The 20,271-nt window shown below is 43.8% G+C and overlaps 1 protein-coding gene across 1 annotated transcript in view; it reads right to left on the bottom strand.

Moving 5' to 3' along the window:
* ABI3 (ABI family member 3) overlaps window positions 1-20,271 on the bottom strand; it is a 230,943-nt gene that overhangs the window by 194,870 nt on the left and 15,802 nt on the right. Inside the window, exons 2-3 of the mRNA XM_069237784.1 lie at window positions 19,702-19,869; window positions 6,216-6,392 (exon numbers count right to left, since the gene is read on the bottom strand). Coding sequence (XP_069093885.1) covers window positions 6,216-6,392; window positions 19,702-19,869 — 345 coding nt within the window. The remainder of the gene's footprint in view (window positions 1-6,215; window positions 6,393-19,701; window positions 19,870-20,271) is intronic.

Below are 20,271 nucleotides of genomic sequence, written 5' to 3'. Positions count from 1 at the left end.
AGGCCAAAATCTACAGGTAGGCACTTCGCAAAAAACACCTCTGTTTTTTTCCAAAATTTAGGATGTGTCCACGTTGCGCTTTGGGGTGTTTCCTGTCGCCGGCGCTAGGCCTACCCACGCAAGTGAGGTATCATTTTTATCGGGAGACTTGGGGGAACGCTGGGTGGAAGGAAATATGTAGCTCCTCTCAGATTCCAGAACTTTCTGCCACAGAAATGTGAGGAACATGTGTTTTTTTAGCCAAATTTTGAGGTTTGCAAAGGATTCTGGGTAACAGATCCTCGTCCGAGCCACACAAGTCACCCCTCCTTGGATTCCCCTAGGTCTCTAGTTTTCAGAAATGCATAGGTTTGGTAGGTTTCCCTAGGTGGCGGCTGAGCTAGAGGCCAAAATCTACAGGTAGTCACTTTGCTAAAAACAGCTCTGTTTTCTGTGATATGTCCACGTTGTGTTTTGGGGCATATCCTGTCGCGGGCGCTAGGCCTACCCACACAAGTGAGGTATCATTTTTATCGGGAGACGTGGGGGAACGCTGGGTGGAAGGAAATTTGTAGCTCCTCTCAGATTCCAGAACTTTCTGCCACAGAAATGTGAGGAACATGTGTTTTTTTAGCCAAATTTTGAGGTTTGCAAAGGATTCTGGGTAACAGAACCTGGTCCGAGCCCCGCAAGTCACCCCTCCTTGGATCCCCCTAGGTCTCTAGTTTTCAGAAATGCACAGGTTTGGTAGGTTTCCCTAGGTGCCGGCTGAGCTAGAGGCCAAAATCTACAGGTAGGCACTTCGCAAAAAACACCTCTGTTTTTTTCCAAAATTTAGGATGTGTCCACGTTGCGCTTTGGGGTGTTTCCTGTCGCCGGCGCTAGGCCAACCCACGCAAGTGAGATATCATTTTTATCGGGAGACTTGGGGGAACACTGGGTGGAAGGAAATTTGTAGCTCCTCTCAGATTCCGGAACTTTCTGCCACAGAAATGTGAGGAACATGTGTTTTTTTAGCCAAATTTTGAGGTTTGCAAAGGATTCTGGGTAACAGAACCTCGTCCAAGCCACACAAGTCACCCCTCCTTGGATTCCCTTAGGTCTCTAGTTTTCAGAAATGCATAGGTTTCGTAGGTTTCCCTAGGTGGCGGCTGAGCTAGAGGCCAAAATCTACAGGTAGTCACTTTGCTAAAAACAGCTCTGTTTTCTGTGATATGTCCACGTTGTGTTTTGGGGCATATCCTGTCGCGGGCGCTAGGCCTACCCACACAAGTGAGGTATCATTTTTATCAGGAGACGTGGGGGAACGCTGGGTGGAAGGAAATTTGTGGCTCCTCTCAGATTCCAGAACTTTCTGCCACAGAAATGTGAGGAACATGTGTTTTTTTAGCCAAATTTTGAGGTTTGCAAAGGATTCTGGGTAACAGAACCTGGTCCGAGCCCCGCAAGTCACCCCTCCTTGGATCCCCCTAGGTCTCTAGTTTTCAGAAATGCACAGGTTTGGTAGGTTTCCCTAGGTGGCGGCTGAGCTAGAGGCCAAAATCTACAGGTAGTCACTTTGCTAAAAACAGCTCTGTTTTCTGTGATATGTCCACGTTGTATTTTGGGGCATATCCTGTCGCGGGCGCTAGGCCTACCCACACAAGTGAGGTATCATTTTTATCGGGATACGTGGGGGAACGCTAGGTGGAAGGAAATTTGTGGCTCCTCTCAGATTCCAGAACTTTCTGCCACAGAAATGTGAGGAACATGTGTTTTTTTAGCCAAATTTTGAGGTTTGCAAAGGATTCTGGGTAACCGAACCTGGTCCGAGCCACACAAGTCACCCCTCCTTGGATTCCCCTAGGTCTCTAGTTTTCAGAAATGCACAGGTTTGGTAGGTTTCCCTAGGTGGCGGCTGAGCTAGAGGCCAAAATCTACAGGTAGTCACTATGCTAAAAACAGCTCTGTTTTCTGTGATGTGTCCAGGTTGTGTTTTGGGGCATATCCTGTCGCGGGCGCTAGGCCTACCCACACAAGTGAGGTATCATTTTTATCGGGAGACGTGGGGGAATGCTGGGTGGAAGGAAATTTGTCGCTCCTCTCAGATTCCAGAACTTTCTGCCACAGAAATGTGAGGAACATGTGTTTTTTTAGCCAAATTTTGAGGTTTGCAAAGGATTCTGGGTAACAGAACCTGGTCCGAGCCACACAAGTCACCCCTCCTTGGATTCCCCTAGGTCTCTAGTTTTCAGAAATGCACAGGTTTGGTAGGTTTCCCTAGGTGCCGGCTGAGCTAGAGGCCAAAATCTACAGGTAGTCACTTTGCTAAAAACAGCTCTGTTTTCTGTGATGTGTCCACGTTGTGTTTTGGGGCATATCCTGTCGCGGGCGCTAGGCCTACCCAAACAAGTGAGGTATCATTTTTATCGGGAGACTTGGGGGAACATAGAATAGCAAAACAAGTGTTATTGCCCCTTGTCTTTCTCTACATTTATTCCTTCCAAATATAGGGGTGTGTGTAAAAAAGACATCTATTTGAGAAATTCCATGTAATTCACGTGCTACTATGGTCACCCCGGAATTCAGAGATGTGCAAATAACCACTGCTCCTCAACACCTTATCTTGTGCCCTTTGTGGAAATGCAAAGGTTTTCTTGATAGCTATTTTTTACTCCTTATATTTCAGCAAATGAATTACTGTATACCCGGTATAGAATGAAAACGCACTGCAGGGTGCAGCTCATTTATTGGCTCTGGGTTCCTCGGGTTCTTGATGAACCTACAAACCCTATATATCCCCGCAACCAGAGGAGTCCAGCAGACGTAACGGTATATTGCTTTTGATAATCTGACATTGCAGGGAAAAGTTACAGAGTAAAAAGTAGAGAAAAATTGATGTTTTTTTCACCTCAATTTCAATATTTTTCTTTTTCAGCTGTTATTTTCTGTAGGAAACCCTTGTAGGATCTACACAAATGACCCCTTGCTGAATTCAGAATGTTGTCTACTTTTCAGAAATGGTTAGGTTTCTGGGATCCAGCATTGGTTTCATGACCATTCCGGTCACTGACTGGAAGGAGGCTGAAAGCACAAAAAATTGCACAAATGGGGTATGCCCCAGTAAAATGCCAAAATGGTGTTGAAAAATTGGGTTTTCGGATTCAAGTCGGCCTGTTCCTGAAAGCTGGGAAGCTGCTGAGTTTAGCACCGCAAACCCTTTGTTGATGCCATTTTCAGGGGAAAAACCACAAGCCTTCTTCTGCAGCCCCTTTTTCCAATTTGTTTGAAAAAAACGAAATTTTCACTGTATTTTGGCCAATTTCTTGGCCTCCTTCAGGGGAACCCACAAAGTCTGGGTACCTTTAGAATCGCTAGGATGTTGGAAAAAAAGGACGCAAATTTGGCTTGGTTAGCTTATGTGGACAAAAAGTTATGAGGGCCTAAGCGCGAACTGCCCCAAATAGGCAAAAAAAGGCATGGCACAGGAGGGGGAAAAGGCCTGGCAGCGAAGTGGTTAAAAGGAGGCACAACATTGATTACAATGGGCCTCAATAGGCTTTGCAGGATTAGCGTCAACATTTTTTACGCTAATCCTGCAAAGCTCTGGACTAGCATAAAAAATTCTGAAGCTAGTCCACTAACTAACACCAGGGTGCGCCATATTTTAAATAGAACGCACACATGGTGGCATTAGGGGGGGTGCCAGAAAAATGGCGATACACTGTGTGCAGCACCATTTTTCTTAAATATGCCCCTTTCTTTGTTTCTGTCTGGCTCCATGAGCGTAGTGCCTGTGTTTCTATGGTTCTGTGGTGTGTATTCCTGTGAAAAGGGAAGGTTAGAATATGGCTGTGGACCTGGAATGGATTGGGCTATTAATACCAGGAAGAACTGAAGGAATGAGAGAGAAGCGCAGACCTTGAGAACAGGCACTCCCATTTTAGCAGTAATTTGGGGATGCATCTTTTTATGAAAGATGCCACAGTGACAGCAATAACGGCTGTTTTGGAATGTACCATCTTAACATATGTCACAAAGGGCGGGCTGTCACAGCTTGGATGAACGTTTAAGGAGGGCCACTGGAGGTGCCATTCTGTATATGGCTCATATCACAAAAGCAGGGGTAGATACTCTCTGTCTGGATCCTGCCAACAGGACAAGAACGACCATATCAGATACCGCAGTAGCTCTGAGTCTGAGAAAAACAAAAAGTGAACAGAAAGAAATGTCAGCTGCTGGTAATTACTCTGAGTTGCATTTCATTTGGTTGTGTTTATCCTGACTGCGTCACTCCAGAGAAGGCGCAACTCTAGGCCAATGATCATAGGCCCTATTCCAATAGGAACAGTGCACGCCTGAACTGCCAGGTACCCTTGGAACCAGAACAGAAGCAGCCCCACTCCAGACTTCATCCTTATTGGGCCTGCTACGGAAGGTGCAGCATGAGTTTGTGTGCCGTAGGAGTGAGCTGTGTTTTTGTTCCCCAGAGCTGCGCAGGAGTCTGCTTCTTAACTAGAGAAGTCAGCGCAATTGGGGCACCATCATTAGCAACATATACAGCTCTGCTGTCTTGTAACTCACGCCTGATTTAAGTAACTTGCTCTGGTTTGTATTAAAAGGCACGTGTGAAGAGAGGAGTGTGTTTGTTGAGCTATATGTCTTTAGCAGTGTGTTGTGTGGTCGGACTAACATGTTCTTTTGCCTCTCTGAGAGATGGTGGTTTGAAGAGATGTATGTGGTGTTGTGGATGGTGACTTTTTGCCAACTGCATGCCTTTACATGAGAGTGTCTAGTCCCTGCCTGTCGTTTGCTGTTGGAGCACATAGATCTGGATATGTATTTAGCAGAGTCTGACTAGAGTGCTCTGTTGCCTGGCATGTGGCGTGTGTTCATGGAAGCTCCATGACATGCTACTATGGGCCACATGTACGAACGTTTTACGATTTCCTAATTGCGATTCCCTCAGAAGTTCAATTAGGAAATTGCAATTCCAAATGTACGAAATCCCATTGAGTTTCTTTTGCCATTCCCAGTGGGTCACAAATAGACCTCCTTAATGTGGTAGGTCGCAATTTGCGACCCACTGGGGAATTGCAAAAAGCACAGGGATGGTGTCCTCCTGCAGTCAGCAGACCACCATGTCTGAGACTGCTTTTCAATAAAGCAATCTTTTTTTTTAAAATGCAGCCTGTTTTCCTCAATGATAACGGGCTGTATTTAAAAAGCAAAAAATGAAGTGCTTCAGTTTCATTTTTTAAGAGTAGGCAGTGGTCGGTGTGACCACTGCCTGCTCTTAAAAAAAGTTCTCGCTACAATTCACAAAGGAGAAGGGGTTTCTTGGGAACCCCTTTCCATTGGCGAATGGACTAGCATCAGTTTGAAATTTGTGTTAACTGTGATTGTTTTGCAACCGTGTTCACGGTAACAAAACAATCATAAATACCACTGCGACTCACAATTAGGAAAGGAAGCCCTTAGCACGCCCCTTCCTAACTGAGACTCGCAAACCAATTTTGCAATTAGTTAAATAGATTACCGAATCGCAAAATAGCATTTGTACATACGAACATGCTTTTGCCTGTGCGCAAACAGCCCAATTCTGCCAATCCGGCAGTTTGCTCATAGAAAATAGCTTTGTAAATCTGGCCGTATATACCATAATGTGTATTTGTAAAGTGTATTTTCACCCTTTGGGCATGTTGGTGTTATGAAAATGAATGTAAATCATTTTATCAATCTCTGAAAAATGAAAGGTTGAGTGGCCCTGTAAGGATTTGAAACGGCTTTAGGCAAACACAGCTTCCTAGACAGGATACGTTAGTTCACTGAGCCACCATACATAGCCAGTGGGATATCTGAGTGCATATGTCTGTGAGATTTCGGAGTCACATTTCCAACCCTTCAAAATTTTAAATGGGAAAATTGCTCAGAAAATACCGTGATGTATGGATTTTGGTGTGGTAGAACTCCAAATCTGCATGTTATGCCCCTTTTTGCAGGGCTGAAGTCAGTATAGGCGGTAATTATTGTGCCTATTAAATTCCAATTTCTCCAAGGCGATTGCATATCCCTCTGGTAATGGGCTTCTAATTAGCAGGGACAACAAATGTGTTCACACATATTGGAAAAGATGCTTGCTGCCCAAGTGGAAATATAGACTTTCAAGGCTGTGCAGGAGTCAGAGAGGGAAAATAATTTTGTTTGTCGTACACAATGGAAATGCTTCAGGGAAGGGAACAAATCATTAGATGCACCTTTATTCCATGGCCAACGTTATCCAGGATGGTGAAGTTAAGTGGTTTTCTCGAATAGCTGCCGATTTGGTCCTTGTTGGCCAGGGCAACTATTTTTTGAGTACGTTGAAAGTTTCTGCTATCCGTCACAGCACCAATCTCTCGCCGCGATACTTTCTCTTTGTGTGTGTCAACCTTCTGCAAGTAGAAAAATATATATTGAACAACATTTCTTGCCTTGCTCTCTTCATAGCGAATCGTTGCGTTCAGCACACTCTTCCTGCTATTTGCGGTGTTGGTCCAAAATATATTCCAAAATATTGTGGAAGGAATATAGAGTGGTCACAATATTGTGACCAGAATATTGAGGACCAAATTATTCATAAATTTTCTATTCTTAACTCCGCATCTATGCACCTTGATTCAATGAGTTTCCTCATTAATAATTTTACTGGAAATGTTGCAGTGATTATTTCAATGATCCCATAGAAGATGTCATGACTGATGTAATATGTGGGGTAATTAGCAAAGCATGGTGAGGGCACGAGTTATAGTTTCCATAGGGCACAAGTTATAGTTACTTGAAATAACTTTAACTATAACTGCTGAAGTTCTATGGTTTTGTATGTTTGAAATGTGAGCCTAGCTATAACGTCCCTGTAACCTTTGTTTTTTTTAAGTGAATTTCTATGTTTTTTAAAATTCAATTTCAAAACTATAACAACCCGGTAACCTTTGTTTTTTTCAGTGAATCTCTATGTTTATTTAATGTTAGGTACCCAACCTTGTGCCACTCATGGCCTTTGGCCCTGCATGGCAGGGATTGTCTGCATGGCCTGGCCTGTGGCCCTGCGGCCTACCCCCATAACCACCCAACCTTGTGCCATGCATGGCATTTGGCCGTGCGCAGTGGAGGTTGTCCACAGGACCTACGGCCTACCCCCTATAACCACCCACCCCCACACCACTCATGAAATGCTTCTTTGGTGGAAATGTGATCATATTCCTGTACATCAAGAACGCGTCTCCAAAATTGGTGGGAAATGCGCTTGGGGGTCCTTTTAGTAAGCTGTCCATCATCCTGGAAAATGGCAGGAAGATGTTGTATACCACTAAGGTATATGGGGTGGGGCAAAAAGTGCAGGCTTCTAAGCAATTTTACATACTTGTAGTTTTTATATGGATGGGAGAACACGATCTCTGGTCTCAGCAGCACATGACAAAAAATAACCCACTTGTCACAGTCACTACATTCTACTCGAAAAATAAAGGACGCAAACATCTCCATCAAGGATTACAGATAACTTTCCAAGATGGAAATGCAGAGAAAAAAACACTTGCTTTGCCTTAACCATGTGCAAGAAATTAGGATGATTAGTACTTTACAGAAGTGGAGCTGCAACTTGGGCACCTGCTTTGTTTATATCTGTAAGTGGTTCCCATTGAGGTTTGATTTCTGTGAAATGAGCATCATGCCAGATTGAATCATACCCTGCATATTTATCCAAGAAGAGGCCACCGTTTTGTTGAGAATGTCTACTCAACTGGAGTACCTTTTACTTGCTAATTAGTAAAAGCTACCTTGTTGGGTATACGTATAGTGGATCTCCTACCCTTTATAGCCACATTAAGGATTCCGTAGTAATGTATCCATTGACCTTGTGTCTCTGTAACTTTGCTAGTGTTATTGTTCCTCATGCGTCTTTATCAGATGGGACCGCAGGGGAAGCCTCCAGGCTCCTGTGGTCCCAGCCATCTCCCTGCCTCCTTCAGGAGCCAGCATTCCTCAAGCATGCAGGGAGCTGCTAGAAATGCAGCTCCCTGTGTGTGGGAGAAATACCCAGAAATACCCAGACTGCATGTCTGCGGGCAGGGAAAGAGATGAAACTCTGCTTCCAGCAAGCAGTAGCACTTTGACAGTGAAGTTACTGCTTGCTTTAGCTTGGTGCAAGCTTCCACAGCTGTCGTCAAGCAAAAGCAGACAGCTATCTCCCGAGGCTGGGCACCTTAGCAGATAGCAGGAGATGGCGGTCCCCCTGGGACACCAATAGTTCCAGGAGGGGAGGGGGCACGTGGCCCATCCTTTCTTTGTACCGGCCGGCCACGGGTGGTGGTTGTCTCACTGCTTAATGTTTCACTTTGCCCTTGGGAGGTGGTGGTCCCTGGGGCATTTGAAGGCTATATGAGGGGGTCCATGTAGCCCCCTCCTTCTTAAAAAAAAGCTTAGGGGAGTTGGTGGTCCCCGGGGTCCAGGGTGGGGGTCTGCACGCCCCCCATATCTTTTTTATTTGTAGCCACTGGAGGTGGTGGTTCCCGGGACTTTTAACATTCCTAGGAGGGGGCACTGTGCACCCCCCTCCTTTTTTAAAACAAATTGTCACGCACCAGGGACCTGGCCCACCCAGAGGCTAAATTAAGAAAGCGCAGGAGACTGCGCTTGTTTTTTAAAACTTTTTTCGGCAAAACCTGCAAATCCACCACGGATTTTTGCCAAAAAGTAAAAAAATAAATACTTTTTGTCCTGGCCAGGTCCCAGGGGGACCCTAGCACCAAGGCTAGGGTGTTAAGGTACTCTTACATTGCCCCCTTTTCTTTTTTTTCGTGTTTTCTTTTTTTTTTAGACTCAGCTGAAGCCGAGACACAAAATGGCTGCCAACACCTCCTGGTGAAAGTGTTGGCAGGCAATCAGATATGAGACTGTTGGATTCATGAAGGATCTGCTCCCTTACTTATCTATATTTATTTTTCCTTGAATATCTCTAACACTAATTAATAGATTTACATCAAATCACAAAAAGCATGCCTTCTGGGCCACGAGCCAGCTTTCTACCAAATTTGGTGTAATTTGTCCAGCGGTTCGGGTTGTAATTGTGTTCAAAATCCCTATGGGAACATGCATGAGGAAAATGCGTTTTGGGACCCCCCCTTTTCTCAGCCCTCGCTTGACGGATAACCCCAAAACTTTCAAGACAGCAGCTGAACCGACTGTCGTATTAGTTTTGAAAATTTCGTGAAGATTTGTCAAAAGGCATCAAAGTTATTGGCACAACAAAAAACGCTTTTCCTAAGGAAAATAGGTCTTAACTATAGCTACCTACTATATATATATATATATATATATATATATATATATATATATATATATATATACAAAATCAAGGTTCATAGTTATAGAGTTAAGAACAGTAAATCTATACATGCCCTGTGCACTTACCTCCTCGATACTTTGATCACCATACTATGGACCCTAACTACAACCATTATTTGCCACATTTACAACCATAAATTCCAATTCCTTTTAAGCTTGCTGAGCTCTACTTGTTGCAGATGGGTTGTCTCAGTTCTTGAAGACTTGCCCAGTACAGCCACTAAACATAGCTCTCATAAAATCATGCAGTAATTTGACCCATCCTCCTTGAATTTTGTGTCTTTGCTAATGTCATTTACTTTTTAACTGCTCTCCACCTCTTCCACCATGTCGCTGGTGATCATTTCCAGAATCCTGTGGAGCAGAACCATAGCCCAATATTTGGAACATCCCAAAATTCAGATCACCCAAAATGTACCTCATATGGTTCTCCCATACACTGTTCTAGCACTAAAAGGCATCCTTCTTGACACTAACATAGCATAGTAGCAAAAATCAATAATTGGAACCACTCAGTAATTGATCTTAGATCAACTAAAATTAAAGTGTTTTATCTCAAGAATCTCAAAATCAAATGGCACAGAATAAATTCCATGAATGCTCAAATACAAGTTACATAGAGTAGTCAAAATCAGAAACCATACTAAGGCCCTCATTACGAGCCTGGCGGTCTGTGACCGCCAGGCTCGCGGTTGGCGGGAGCACCGCCGACAGCCTGGCGGTGCCCCTTAGGGCATTCTGGAAAACCGGCGGTCTCCCGCCGGTTTTCCGCTGCCCGTCAGAATCCTCCAAGGCGGTGCAGCATGCTGCGCCGCCTTGGGGATTCTGACACCCCCTACCGCCATCCTATTCCTGGCGGTTCGTAATGACCCCCTAAGTCCCAAAATGAGCAGAAAAATCAAAAAGAAATCATGCAGTATCCCTTTAAAAAAAAAAGAAAGTTTTCTGGCTCTCTGCCAAAATCAAGAGGTTCTTATACGCAATTCTTACATAACAAAATAACAAATTAATAAAACAGCTAAATCATCAAGGTCTGCTTAAGTAGCAATCTCTTGACAAATCAGAAATAAGGGCGTCGATACGTAATACATAAACACTATTCAATTGTCAAGAAAGCCTCCAGCAACTTACCTGCTTCTACCATCGAGAGATGTTCGAAGAAAAATATGAACCATTTCTACAGTATCTCTGAATATAAATGAATACAACCATTTTACACTGGGGAACTACGGTGGATAGGCCTTGAGATTGATACATATCCGGAATACTGAAAAATTCATTTTAAGCTTTGTTTTCATACAGTAGGGAATACCCTATCACATCAGATGTCTTCGCTCAGCATGAGGAGAGAAGGTGCGTCGGGGAACCAGGTGGGAGGGGCTAAAATGAGGAGTGACTGACACAAACAACATCCATTTTATTCAAGATGGCACTTTAACCATAATGTGACAAAAATAAATTATGTTGATACACAAACCTCTGTACATCATATTAAATTTGTTTTAACTGTAATCGTTTTAGCACACTATTTGCCAATTGGATCCACATAAAAACAATTATTACTCACTATTGTTTAAAAACGCTCCCCGAAGATTATACCCAAAAACTGTTTTCTACCCAAAAACTGTCAATTCCTTTCTCACACATCGTCAAATTTTTCTACTCTATCTTTTCAATTTCACAACCTCTAAGGACACTTGAAACACAGCTCATTCTCAGATGGCTGACTGGACATTCAGCATTGTCCCTCCTAACTACATTCTCTCCTCTAGAGCACCCTCACCCTTTTTGCCCTAGCCTCTACCTTTCGTTTTTACTTCTACTCCTTCTCTTCTTTTTTCATATCTTAAGATCTCTACTATCTAGTGCTTTATTTTATCTTTCTTGTGTGATTATGGGCCAGTTAAGCTTGGGACCAGGACTATTACTATTTTCACACCACCAGACTTTGACCAAGAGGGAGAAAGGCAGAAAAGAAGAAAAAAGAAGGAAGGGAAAGATAGGACAAATAGTAGGGAAAAAGAAGGCAGGGATGAAAGAGAACCTACAAGAGCGAGATCAAGACACAGTAAGTGTAGAGAAAAGGAAGAAAGCAGCATGAAATGGAATCAAGACTGGATAGCCATGGAATTCGGCAAATGGGCCGACTGGAAACACGCCGAGATCAACCTTCTCCTCAAGTAACCCTCAGCAGACCCCACCGACCTCAAGAACTTGAGGCCCATCTCCCATTTCCAGCGAAAGTCATCAAAAAAGCCATCAACAGCCACCTCGCCACTTTCATCGAAGACTGCAACATCCTTGACGCTTCCCAATCTGGCTTCAGAAAAAAACACAGCACCAAACCAGCCCTCCTAGCTGCAACAGATGACATCCGCTCCCTGCGGGACCAGGGAGAGACTGCGGCCCTCATCCTGCTTGACCTCTCAGCGGCCTTCAACACAGTCTCCCACCACACCCTGACATGCAGACTTCACGAGGCCGGCATCAGAAACAAGGCCCTCGACTGGACCCAATCCTTCCTCTCCTGCAGGATTCAACGAGTGAGGCTCCCTCCTTCCTCTCTGACCCCACACCTACCACCTGCAGAGTTCCCCAAGGATCCTCCCTCAGCCCCACACTGTTTAACATCTACATGGCCCCTCTAGCCCCATCATCAGAAACGGTGGACTCAACATCGTCTCCAATGCTGATGACACCCAACTCATCCTCTCCCTATCCACCAAACCCAACACAGCCAGACACAACTTCCGTTGAGGCATGGGAGCAGTCGCCAAATGGATGAAAAACAGCTGCCTGCAACTCAATGCAAACAAAACAGAAGTACTCATCATGGGTACTCATCATGGGCGTGGAACAACTCCTAGTAGCCACCCACCCTCGGAAGGTCGCCCTCCCCCACGAACCAAGCCTGCAACCCCAGGATCATCCTGGACTCCAAGCTCAACATGGACTGCCAAATCAACTCAGTCACATCCACCTGCTTCTGCACCCTCCGCAAGACTTTCAAATGGATCCCCCTCGACTACAGAAAGACCGTCACACACGCCCTCGTTACCAGGAGACTGGACTATGGCAACACGCTCTATGCCGGGATCAACATGAAACTCACCCACAAACAAACTACAGAACATCCAGAATGCCGCAGCCAGACTGGTCCTTGATCTACTTCGACACTGTCACATGTTTCAGCACCTGCGCACACTACACTGGCTTCCCATAGAGAAAATAATCACCTTCAAGATCCTCACCCACGCTCACAAAGCCCTCCACGACACCAGCCCAGCCTACCTGAACAGGCTTCTCAAGCGTAGGGTCCTGTACCACACAGGACCCTACGCTCAGCCCAGCTCTCTCTCACCAAAGTACCCCGCATCAGGAAAACAAGAGCAGGGGGACGCTCTTTCTCCTACATCGCCGCCACAGCCTGGAACGCCCTACTGCTCCACCACAGACAGACTACACCCCTCCTCAACAAGGAGCTGAAGACATGGCTATTTGAAGAACCTCCTTACTGATGGATGCTCCATTCCCACCCCCCACCCCAACCCCCCCCCAGTGCCTTGAGACCCTTGCGGATGAGTAGCTGTGCTTAACAAACACTGATTGATTGATTGATGGGCCATTTGGCCATGCTGATAGCAGACTCCTAGGAAAATCTTTCTTACACATTTATCGCTGCCTTTAACCAACCATGAGCTGCCTTAATCTTAATAGCACTCTACTAGTGATCTAAGGCCCGTCTGTTTCCACGTTAATGGAACAATGGTGGTATGTAAATGGATAGTATGTGGTTACCACAGATAGCCTTTGTTTAACCTTGATTTTGACAACACGTTTGAAAGGGAATATTTAATATAGGGGACTGCTAAGTTGGTAAAGATCTCTCTATCAATTTTAGGATTTTTACCGCAATTTCGCGTTTTCTTTAAACGTCATGAAGGTGGTAAAGTCAAAAAATGAAACCGAGTAAATGATGCTTTTTGCCAGGAAAACCCTGAACAATGTATTTCATTCCCGAGAATTTTCTTGCAAAATAAGGTTTGTGAGGAAAAATATTGCAGAATTATTTTCTTTAAATCTTTTAAGGAAACAATATGCTACCTATACTTTTTCTCCATGGGGATTTCGCCTACATTACAATTTGACAAATTCAGCTTCGGGGTTGAGGAGGTGTGAACTTCGCACAACTTTGCCAGTGGAATTTCCATTGTGCACCCTCATAGTTAATCAGCTCTCTTCCATAATACGGTTAGTACAAGCAAGGCCTATTTATTAAACAAAATGGCTTCGCATGTGCAGTTCCTCGAAGAAGCACAAGTATCTTTTCATAAATACTCTGTGCAAACAGAAAGAGGAATATATTCAATGATTTTCAAATAACGGAACGAAGCACAAGAGAAAACAATTATTGATTTTATAGGCTTTGTAGTAGCAAAAAATTCAATTTTGATCCAAAGGAAATTGGAGCATTAAGTGATAGTTTTCTCTTGGTTACAAGATCTCTCCAAGCTAGCCTCCATGGTAGAATTTAATTTCAAAGGCAATAAGAGAATGGAACAGTTTCACAGAATGTCAGATGATTTTTCAGGTCTCTACGTTATAGAATATAGATCAACTATTTAACACTGATATTAATTTCCTTTCCTCTATTTTCTTTGTTCTATCAGTTAGTATTATTTCTAAAGTTTAAGTAGTGAATCTTAGGGCATATTTATCAAAGGTTTGTGTCGACCCGCGTATTACGCATAAGGCCAGAGGGAAATGCAAAACCTTGCGTGGACCTGCGCGGCTTGGTAAACCTGAAGTAACGCAAGGGATCGCAAGTCACTGCCTTGCATTACTCTCCAACAGGGAAGCGTTCCATGGGTTCCAGGATTATTTTTCTGCACAAAAACAACCCTGCCTGCAACATAGGCATCCTTGCACAATGGTGCAAGGTGCCTGCTTTGGTGCCAGCAGATAAGGAGAGGACAGTAATGTGCCATATACTGTTAAATATGAAGCATTCCTGCCCTCTCCTTGTCACGCAACGTAGCACAGCGCAGCAAGGTGTCTTGCTGAGCTGCATTGGATGTTATTTTGATAAATCTGCCCCTGCATATATATTTGTTGGTATTGTGGTTAAGAAGTGTATGTAATTTCACGCATTCAGTTGTTGATGTGCTTTGACCTCCTTTGATGATGTTAGTGGGTATATAGGTATGTGGTATTTATATAGTGCAAACTTAACCAAAAGGCAGTGGAGCACTGCACAGGGTCAAATTAGAAGACACAGAAAACTTTTGATTTGAAGGGTTGGTGGTTTCTTATAACAAAAGTGGACTACTACAGCATCATGATGTAGTGTTCTTTAAAGAGATGTATCTTCAGTTCTTTGCTAATTTGGAGCATGGATTGGGGCAATGCTGATGGATATGGGGATGTTGATCCTGGATGCATAGATGGAGAAGACCCGTTGCCTATTTTTATTTGTTTGCCTTTCTTGTCTATAGTGTGGTGTAGTGGTGCAACAAACCCTTAGAGGGTCTCCCTGCAAGGAAAGGTGAGGGGGGCCCCCAACTATTCCCATACCTTGTCAGTCACAAACAACCCTGTCGAAATATTTGACCTCTTCTGAATGCATCCACATGATATCAATAGGAGTTTCTGTGATACGTTTAGCATCAAACAGAAAAACATTATCCTTGTGGGATCAGCGTACCCTCCATGGTGTGTTCATATTTTTTTATTATAATATTATTATTATTTTTAGTTACAAAATTTAACTTTCTGGGCTGAGAGTATGTTCCCCTCACTGACACTTAAATAAAGGAGTAGGTTTGTAAGGGATGTGCTGATGCAAACTAAGGGGCATATTTATAATGCCCTAGCGCCACAGTGCGCCACAATAACATAATTTTTTGGGACATTATGTTGCCCAACAAGGCCGAAATCCCCACACCGCATCGCGCCACTCTGTAATCCTTTGCACTACATTATGCCTGTGCGCCTAAATCCGTCCACCAGAAAGTGAAGACTAAGCATGTAATTGATAGATGGCAAAGCAAGTTGATTTACCATAGATATGTGGCACTTCCATTCTGCAAGACTGTCAGTTCCCCTTTCCATTTAAGGTCTCATTTTGAGCGTCTGGTAATTCTGGTTCCAGTGGTAACCAACACTACTGTTGCAATTAACCCTGGATGGCGGAGTTAATGGGTTCAGGCATAGTCTGGCAGCAGACTATCATAGGGTGGTGGTCTAGCCACCACAGGGTCGCTGCCATCAGTACATCAAGAACGTTTGCCCTGTTTAAGTTGGGTTTCCTGATGCAGACTCCTGTTATGAAATGCAATATTGGGGCCACTCATCATTCAGTTTTGCCAAAAATGCATCCACTGCTCCTTCTCTGTCACACCTCCTTCTACCCTCTTGCTTCCTGTCTCTTCCTTCCATTATTTCTAAACATCCTATCTTTTCTCCATTCTTATTCCAGCCTTTATCTTTCTATTCTATGTCTCTTTTGTCTCCTACTTGTTTGCTTCCATCCCATCGATATCTTTCCATTATGCTTTTCCTATCTCCTGTGCAGTATTTCTCTCCCTTTTTACTCTTCTTTTATGCCATCTCCTTTGTACTCCCTTCGGTCATTTTCTCACCCTCTCCATTCCTTGCCTCTCTTTTCTCTCTTCCTCGATTAAACCCTGCCCTCTCTTCCTTATCAGCTTTCCAGCTGACCTGGTCCTTCTACCACCTCATGGATCCTTTCCTCCATACTTTCATGCTATGTCCATCGTGTAGCGCTCCCAGTGCTTTCCCATTTATCACTATGCTCTCCCTCAATCTTGAAGAGGCCTGGTCCTTGGGTGAATAGCAGATTCACAGCTATATTGTAGACTATAAATGACATGGAGCCTAGATCTCTCGCCTTGAGGCCTCCTTGCCCTTATTCGTCCTCACACTCTCCCGGAACCTCTAGCCCCAAAGGTTGTATTATTTTCACCAGAGTTTTCAGTGGTGTCTCTATAGAGGCCAGATAGTGCCAGTTCCCCAGTGCTATTGGTCCTGGTTCCCCTTGTACCCACCACCACAGTTGCTCAATGTATCAGGAGACTGCACCTTGTCCCACACACTAAATTGCCCAGCTAATTTTTGTTGCAGAATAGCGTTGTTTGATTAAAATGTTTAGCTCTCTCTTCATAAACACATTCACACACACACCACTGAGGGAGGAGAGCATTTTACTGGAGGTGACCCGCTTCCTTACCTCTTACCCACCACAAACACTTTTTTTGCAACATCTATAATCTTCATGTTGAATCACCCCTTCACATCCCTTAGCACTCATACAGCATTATAGCTGTATTCTGTACAGTGACATAGCAAGGTTGCTGTAAACCCTAATGCAAACAAGACAAAAATAACCCCACAATGTCAATACCTCATACCCAGAAACATTCACATTGGCACAACTCCCAAGCTCCCTAGGCATCGTCCAAAATAGGGAAAAGTTTAAAAGAGTGTAATGCGTGAGGTGCATCCTTTAGGTCAGCACAGTGGCTTAAAGAGGATGTACACTTTTCTTGTGGTCAGAGTGAGTTTATCATTGTTTCCTACCAGCTGTGACACCAGTAAACCTTGCTTTGGAATATCTCGCTGCTGCCTTTTAATGTTCCTAATTCATTGGTGTCCTCACTCTGATAATACATTGTAGACACACTGACCCATCTCCTCTGGTTCTGTCCCACACTCAAATACTACTGGTAGGCAGTGCTGAAAGATATCAATGCGCCTTGAGACCCGCATAGCGCCTTGAGACCCGCACGGGTGAGTAGCGCGCCTTATAAATGTTAATGATTTGATTTGATTTGAATGACATTTGTGCAACGGATATTCCATGTCCTCCTAGCTACAACCTACTGGGACTCCCCAGTGCTTCGACTTATTCTCTACACTCTAACGAAGGGAAGGCAATAATAATGGATTTGTGTGGGACTAACTATGTCGTCAAAGCCAAATGGGGCACAGGCACATTGTTGTCTCACTTTGTCTGGCCACATAAACTGTAGACCTTGTAGACCTTGTAGGGATGGAGATGCTTACTGCTTCCCCGGAGAATAAGTTTCCAGACTTTGACAAAATGTGGGGCCCATGCATCCAATCTCTGGCGCAGGACTTTTGGGAACTCACTTGTCCTTACTTACGCGTACACCAGCTTATAGGGAGAGGGGGCACCCCTGACCATCAAGACAAAGACTGACTGCAGAGAACAATGCACTATAAAGCCAAGTCTGATGACACTGAATATGTTGCGACTGAGCTAAATCTGGCAAGGGAGGCTAAGCTCCCTGGGTGACGACCCCTGATATCTTACTCCTTATCTACCGCCTTTCCCAGTCCTCCTCAGGTGCCCCCCCTTCACCACCCCTAGCTCCTCCTTCTTTTCTCCCACTGTTATGCCCCACTGTTCTACCTCACCAGCCAGTGGAATGTAGGTGGGAGTATTTGTCACCGGATAAATGAATACAAAATATCTGAACCAAAAGGTCATGGGCTCTGCAAAATATTTACAGTTTAGCATTGTTAAATTTATATTTCATCACCGCAAGTAAAATTCAAAGTGGTGTACATCAATAAGAAGTCCTGTTTACAAGGAGAAATAACGTTTTACTAAAATATCTCATTATATCAAGCGGAATAAAATATGCCAACAAATACTAATATCTCTTATAAAAAATATATTCTAATTGCACCAAGATTGAATAAAAGTACATTCAAGTGGATTAGTGTGATGGTAAATGTGAGCACTAAATGTCACATAGTCAATGTATTAAGGGTTGTCAGCTTGGAAAGTTTAATTCCTGACACAGAGTTGGATTTTAATTATGGAATATTCAGAAATGGTCCATGAGCCTCAATGAATGAACCTAGATGTTGCTGAGCAGTCTGAGAAGGTAGCATTGTTGAGGGACGTGGCAGTGGTTGATCAGTTCAGTGTGAACTATTTACACTAAAGTGGAGAACTTCAAACCCTGTGCTCTCAATCCAGCACATGCAGTGAACACTGGCAGCCAACTCATGTAAAGGGAATACTGTTCTCTGCCTCAGTCTTCCATTTATCTCATTTACTTCCGGTGGGTCTCTACCCATTGTTTCATTGGATTTCTCCTTTCCTATTATTTCTCTCTCTCTTGCAAAGTCTTAAAACTTTTCAGAATCTTTCTCCCCTTTCCTTGTCTTTCACTGGCTCTTTATTTTACTTTTCACTCCCTTTGTTGGTCCCTGGTCTCTATAGGGCTCTTCCACCCTTTTACCTATTTGGAATCTTTATACCCTATCTGTATGTAACACTTTTTATCACCTCTCTGTGGGGTTGTTTATTTCATCCTTTCTGCCTCCCTGTGGTCCCAGGCTATCACTCTCTGTTGCTCTGCTTTATCCGTCCTACAGAAGCTTTTCTTCGCCCCATCTCTCTCTATCTATTTCGAGGGATTTCCTTCACTCTCTCCTAGGTAGTCTAACATTACCTCTCTCCCTTTCCCCTCCCCCTTTCTCTTTATCTACCCCCTGACACAGTTCCACTCAACACAATATACCATCTCTGTCTTTCATTCTCTGCACAACATATGCTGATGATGTTCAAAAGAAAGAAAACGTATTGTGGGTCAGTGATCCTTACTGAACTCTAAATTCATAAGCTCTCTATTGTGGCTTATCTGCCTTTTTCCTCACTCTCGAGGGGCCTTGTTTGCTCTTGTGGGTCTCATTCACTCTTTGTGTTGCTCTCTGGGGTGCTCAGGCTCCCCACCATACGTTCTCTTTGAGACTGTCGAGCACCATTTGATCGCGTTCTCTTTCAAACGCCAGAGTGTTTTTCCCTCAGTGCTAATGAAAAAAAATTCCATAGCTCTAACCCCGCTCTCTCTCACACATAAATTTGTGCTCTTCAAAGATTACCTTTTTCTCTCTATGTATATTTACGTGTAGAGGTGCTTCGAGGTTTCCCATGTTTGTGGTCTTATATTTTCGCTGTCACTCTCTATCACTGGATACTTATTTCACTCTCCTTGGTCTTCAGAACTCTCTTCTAACACTCTTCAACCCAAGCCATCTCTTATAATAACGTGTTCTTACAAAGTGCTTTGATATGCATTTCTAGGGTTTCTAAGGTGTTACTGTACACATTTACCAACCTCGAAATTTTCCGGGATTAGAGCTGATTAACTGTGCCACTTAGTTCTAGTTGGGCTGATGGGGTTTTCTGGGAGAGATGTAATTTAATACTCTGGCACTAGGATTAAACTGAAAAGTCTTTGGACGTCTTCAGGATAAAATAATTATCTTGTTTGGCTTATTTGAAGCTGTTGCGTCACTTACATGAGAGATGTAGTAAATGTTCTCTTCTATTCCCCGCAGCTTGGTCGTCTCCAACTCCAGCATCTTGAGGATGTTCACCGCCAAGCCGTTGATCTGGTAAGCCACACTGGCTAGTGATTGGCTAGCCAAGGACATGGTCTCCTGCAGTGCCTGCCGTTTATCTTCAGCCTGAAAGGGGAAAGAAAGTCAGTCACAAGTGACTCTCCGTTGAGCTATCTCGTGTCAAACTAGAATCAAAAAGCTCTCGAAAGTGGAAACCAGCAGGAAAAACTGTATGAGAGCTATGAATTCCTATGTTTCTTGAGACCTAGACTAGTGGTTCCCAACCTGTGGTCCGGGGACCCCTGAGGGTCTGTGAAACCTGCTCACGGGGTCAGGGTCCACGACTGCTTAGAAAATTAAATAATGTTCACAGATTAATAAAGTGTATATCAATAAAGCGGCTAAATGTACAACTGAAATTTTTTAAACGTACTGTAAATGTCAAGGAATTTGAAATTGGAGGATAAACATTAAATTAGTATCTTCAGGTTGATTCGTGAGGTCAATGCAGGTGCAACAAACAGACTA

The sequence above is a fragment of the Pleurodeles waltl genome, chromosome 6, assembly GCF_031143425.1.
Source record: "Pleurodeles waltl isolate 20211129_DDA chromosome 6, aPleWal1.hap1.20221129, whole genome shotgun sequence".
Classification (NCBI taxonomy): Eukaryota; Metazoa; Chordata; class Amphibia; order Caudata; family Salamandridae; genus Pleurodeles; species Pleurodeles waltl.
The sequence above is the reverse complement of the archived record's forward strand: the minus strand, read 5'-3'. Positions and strand labels throughout refer to the sequence as shown.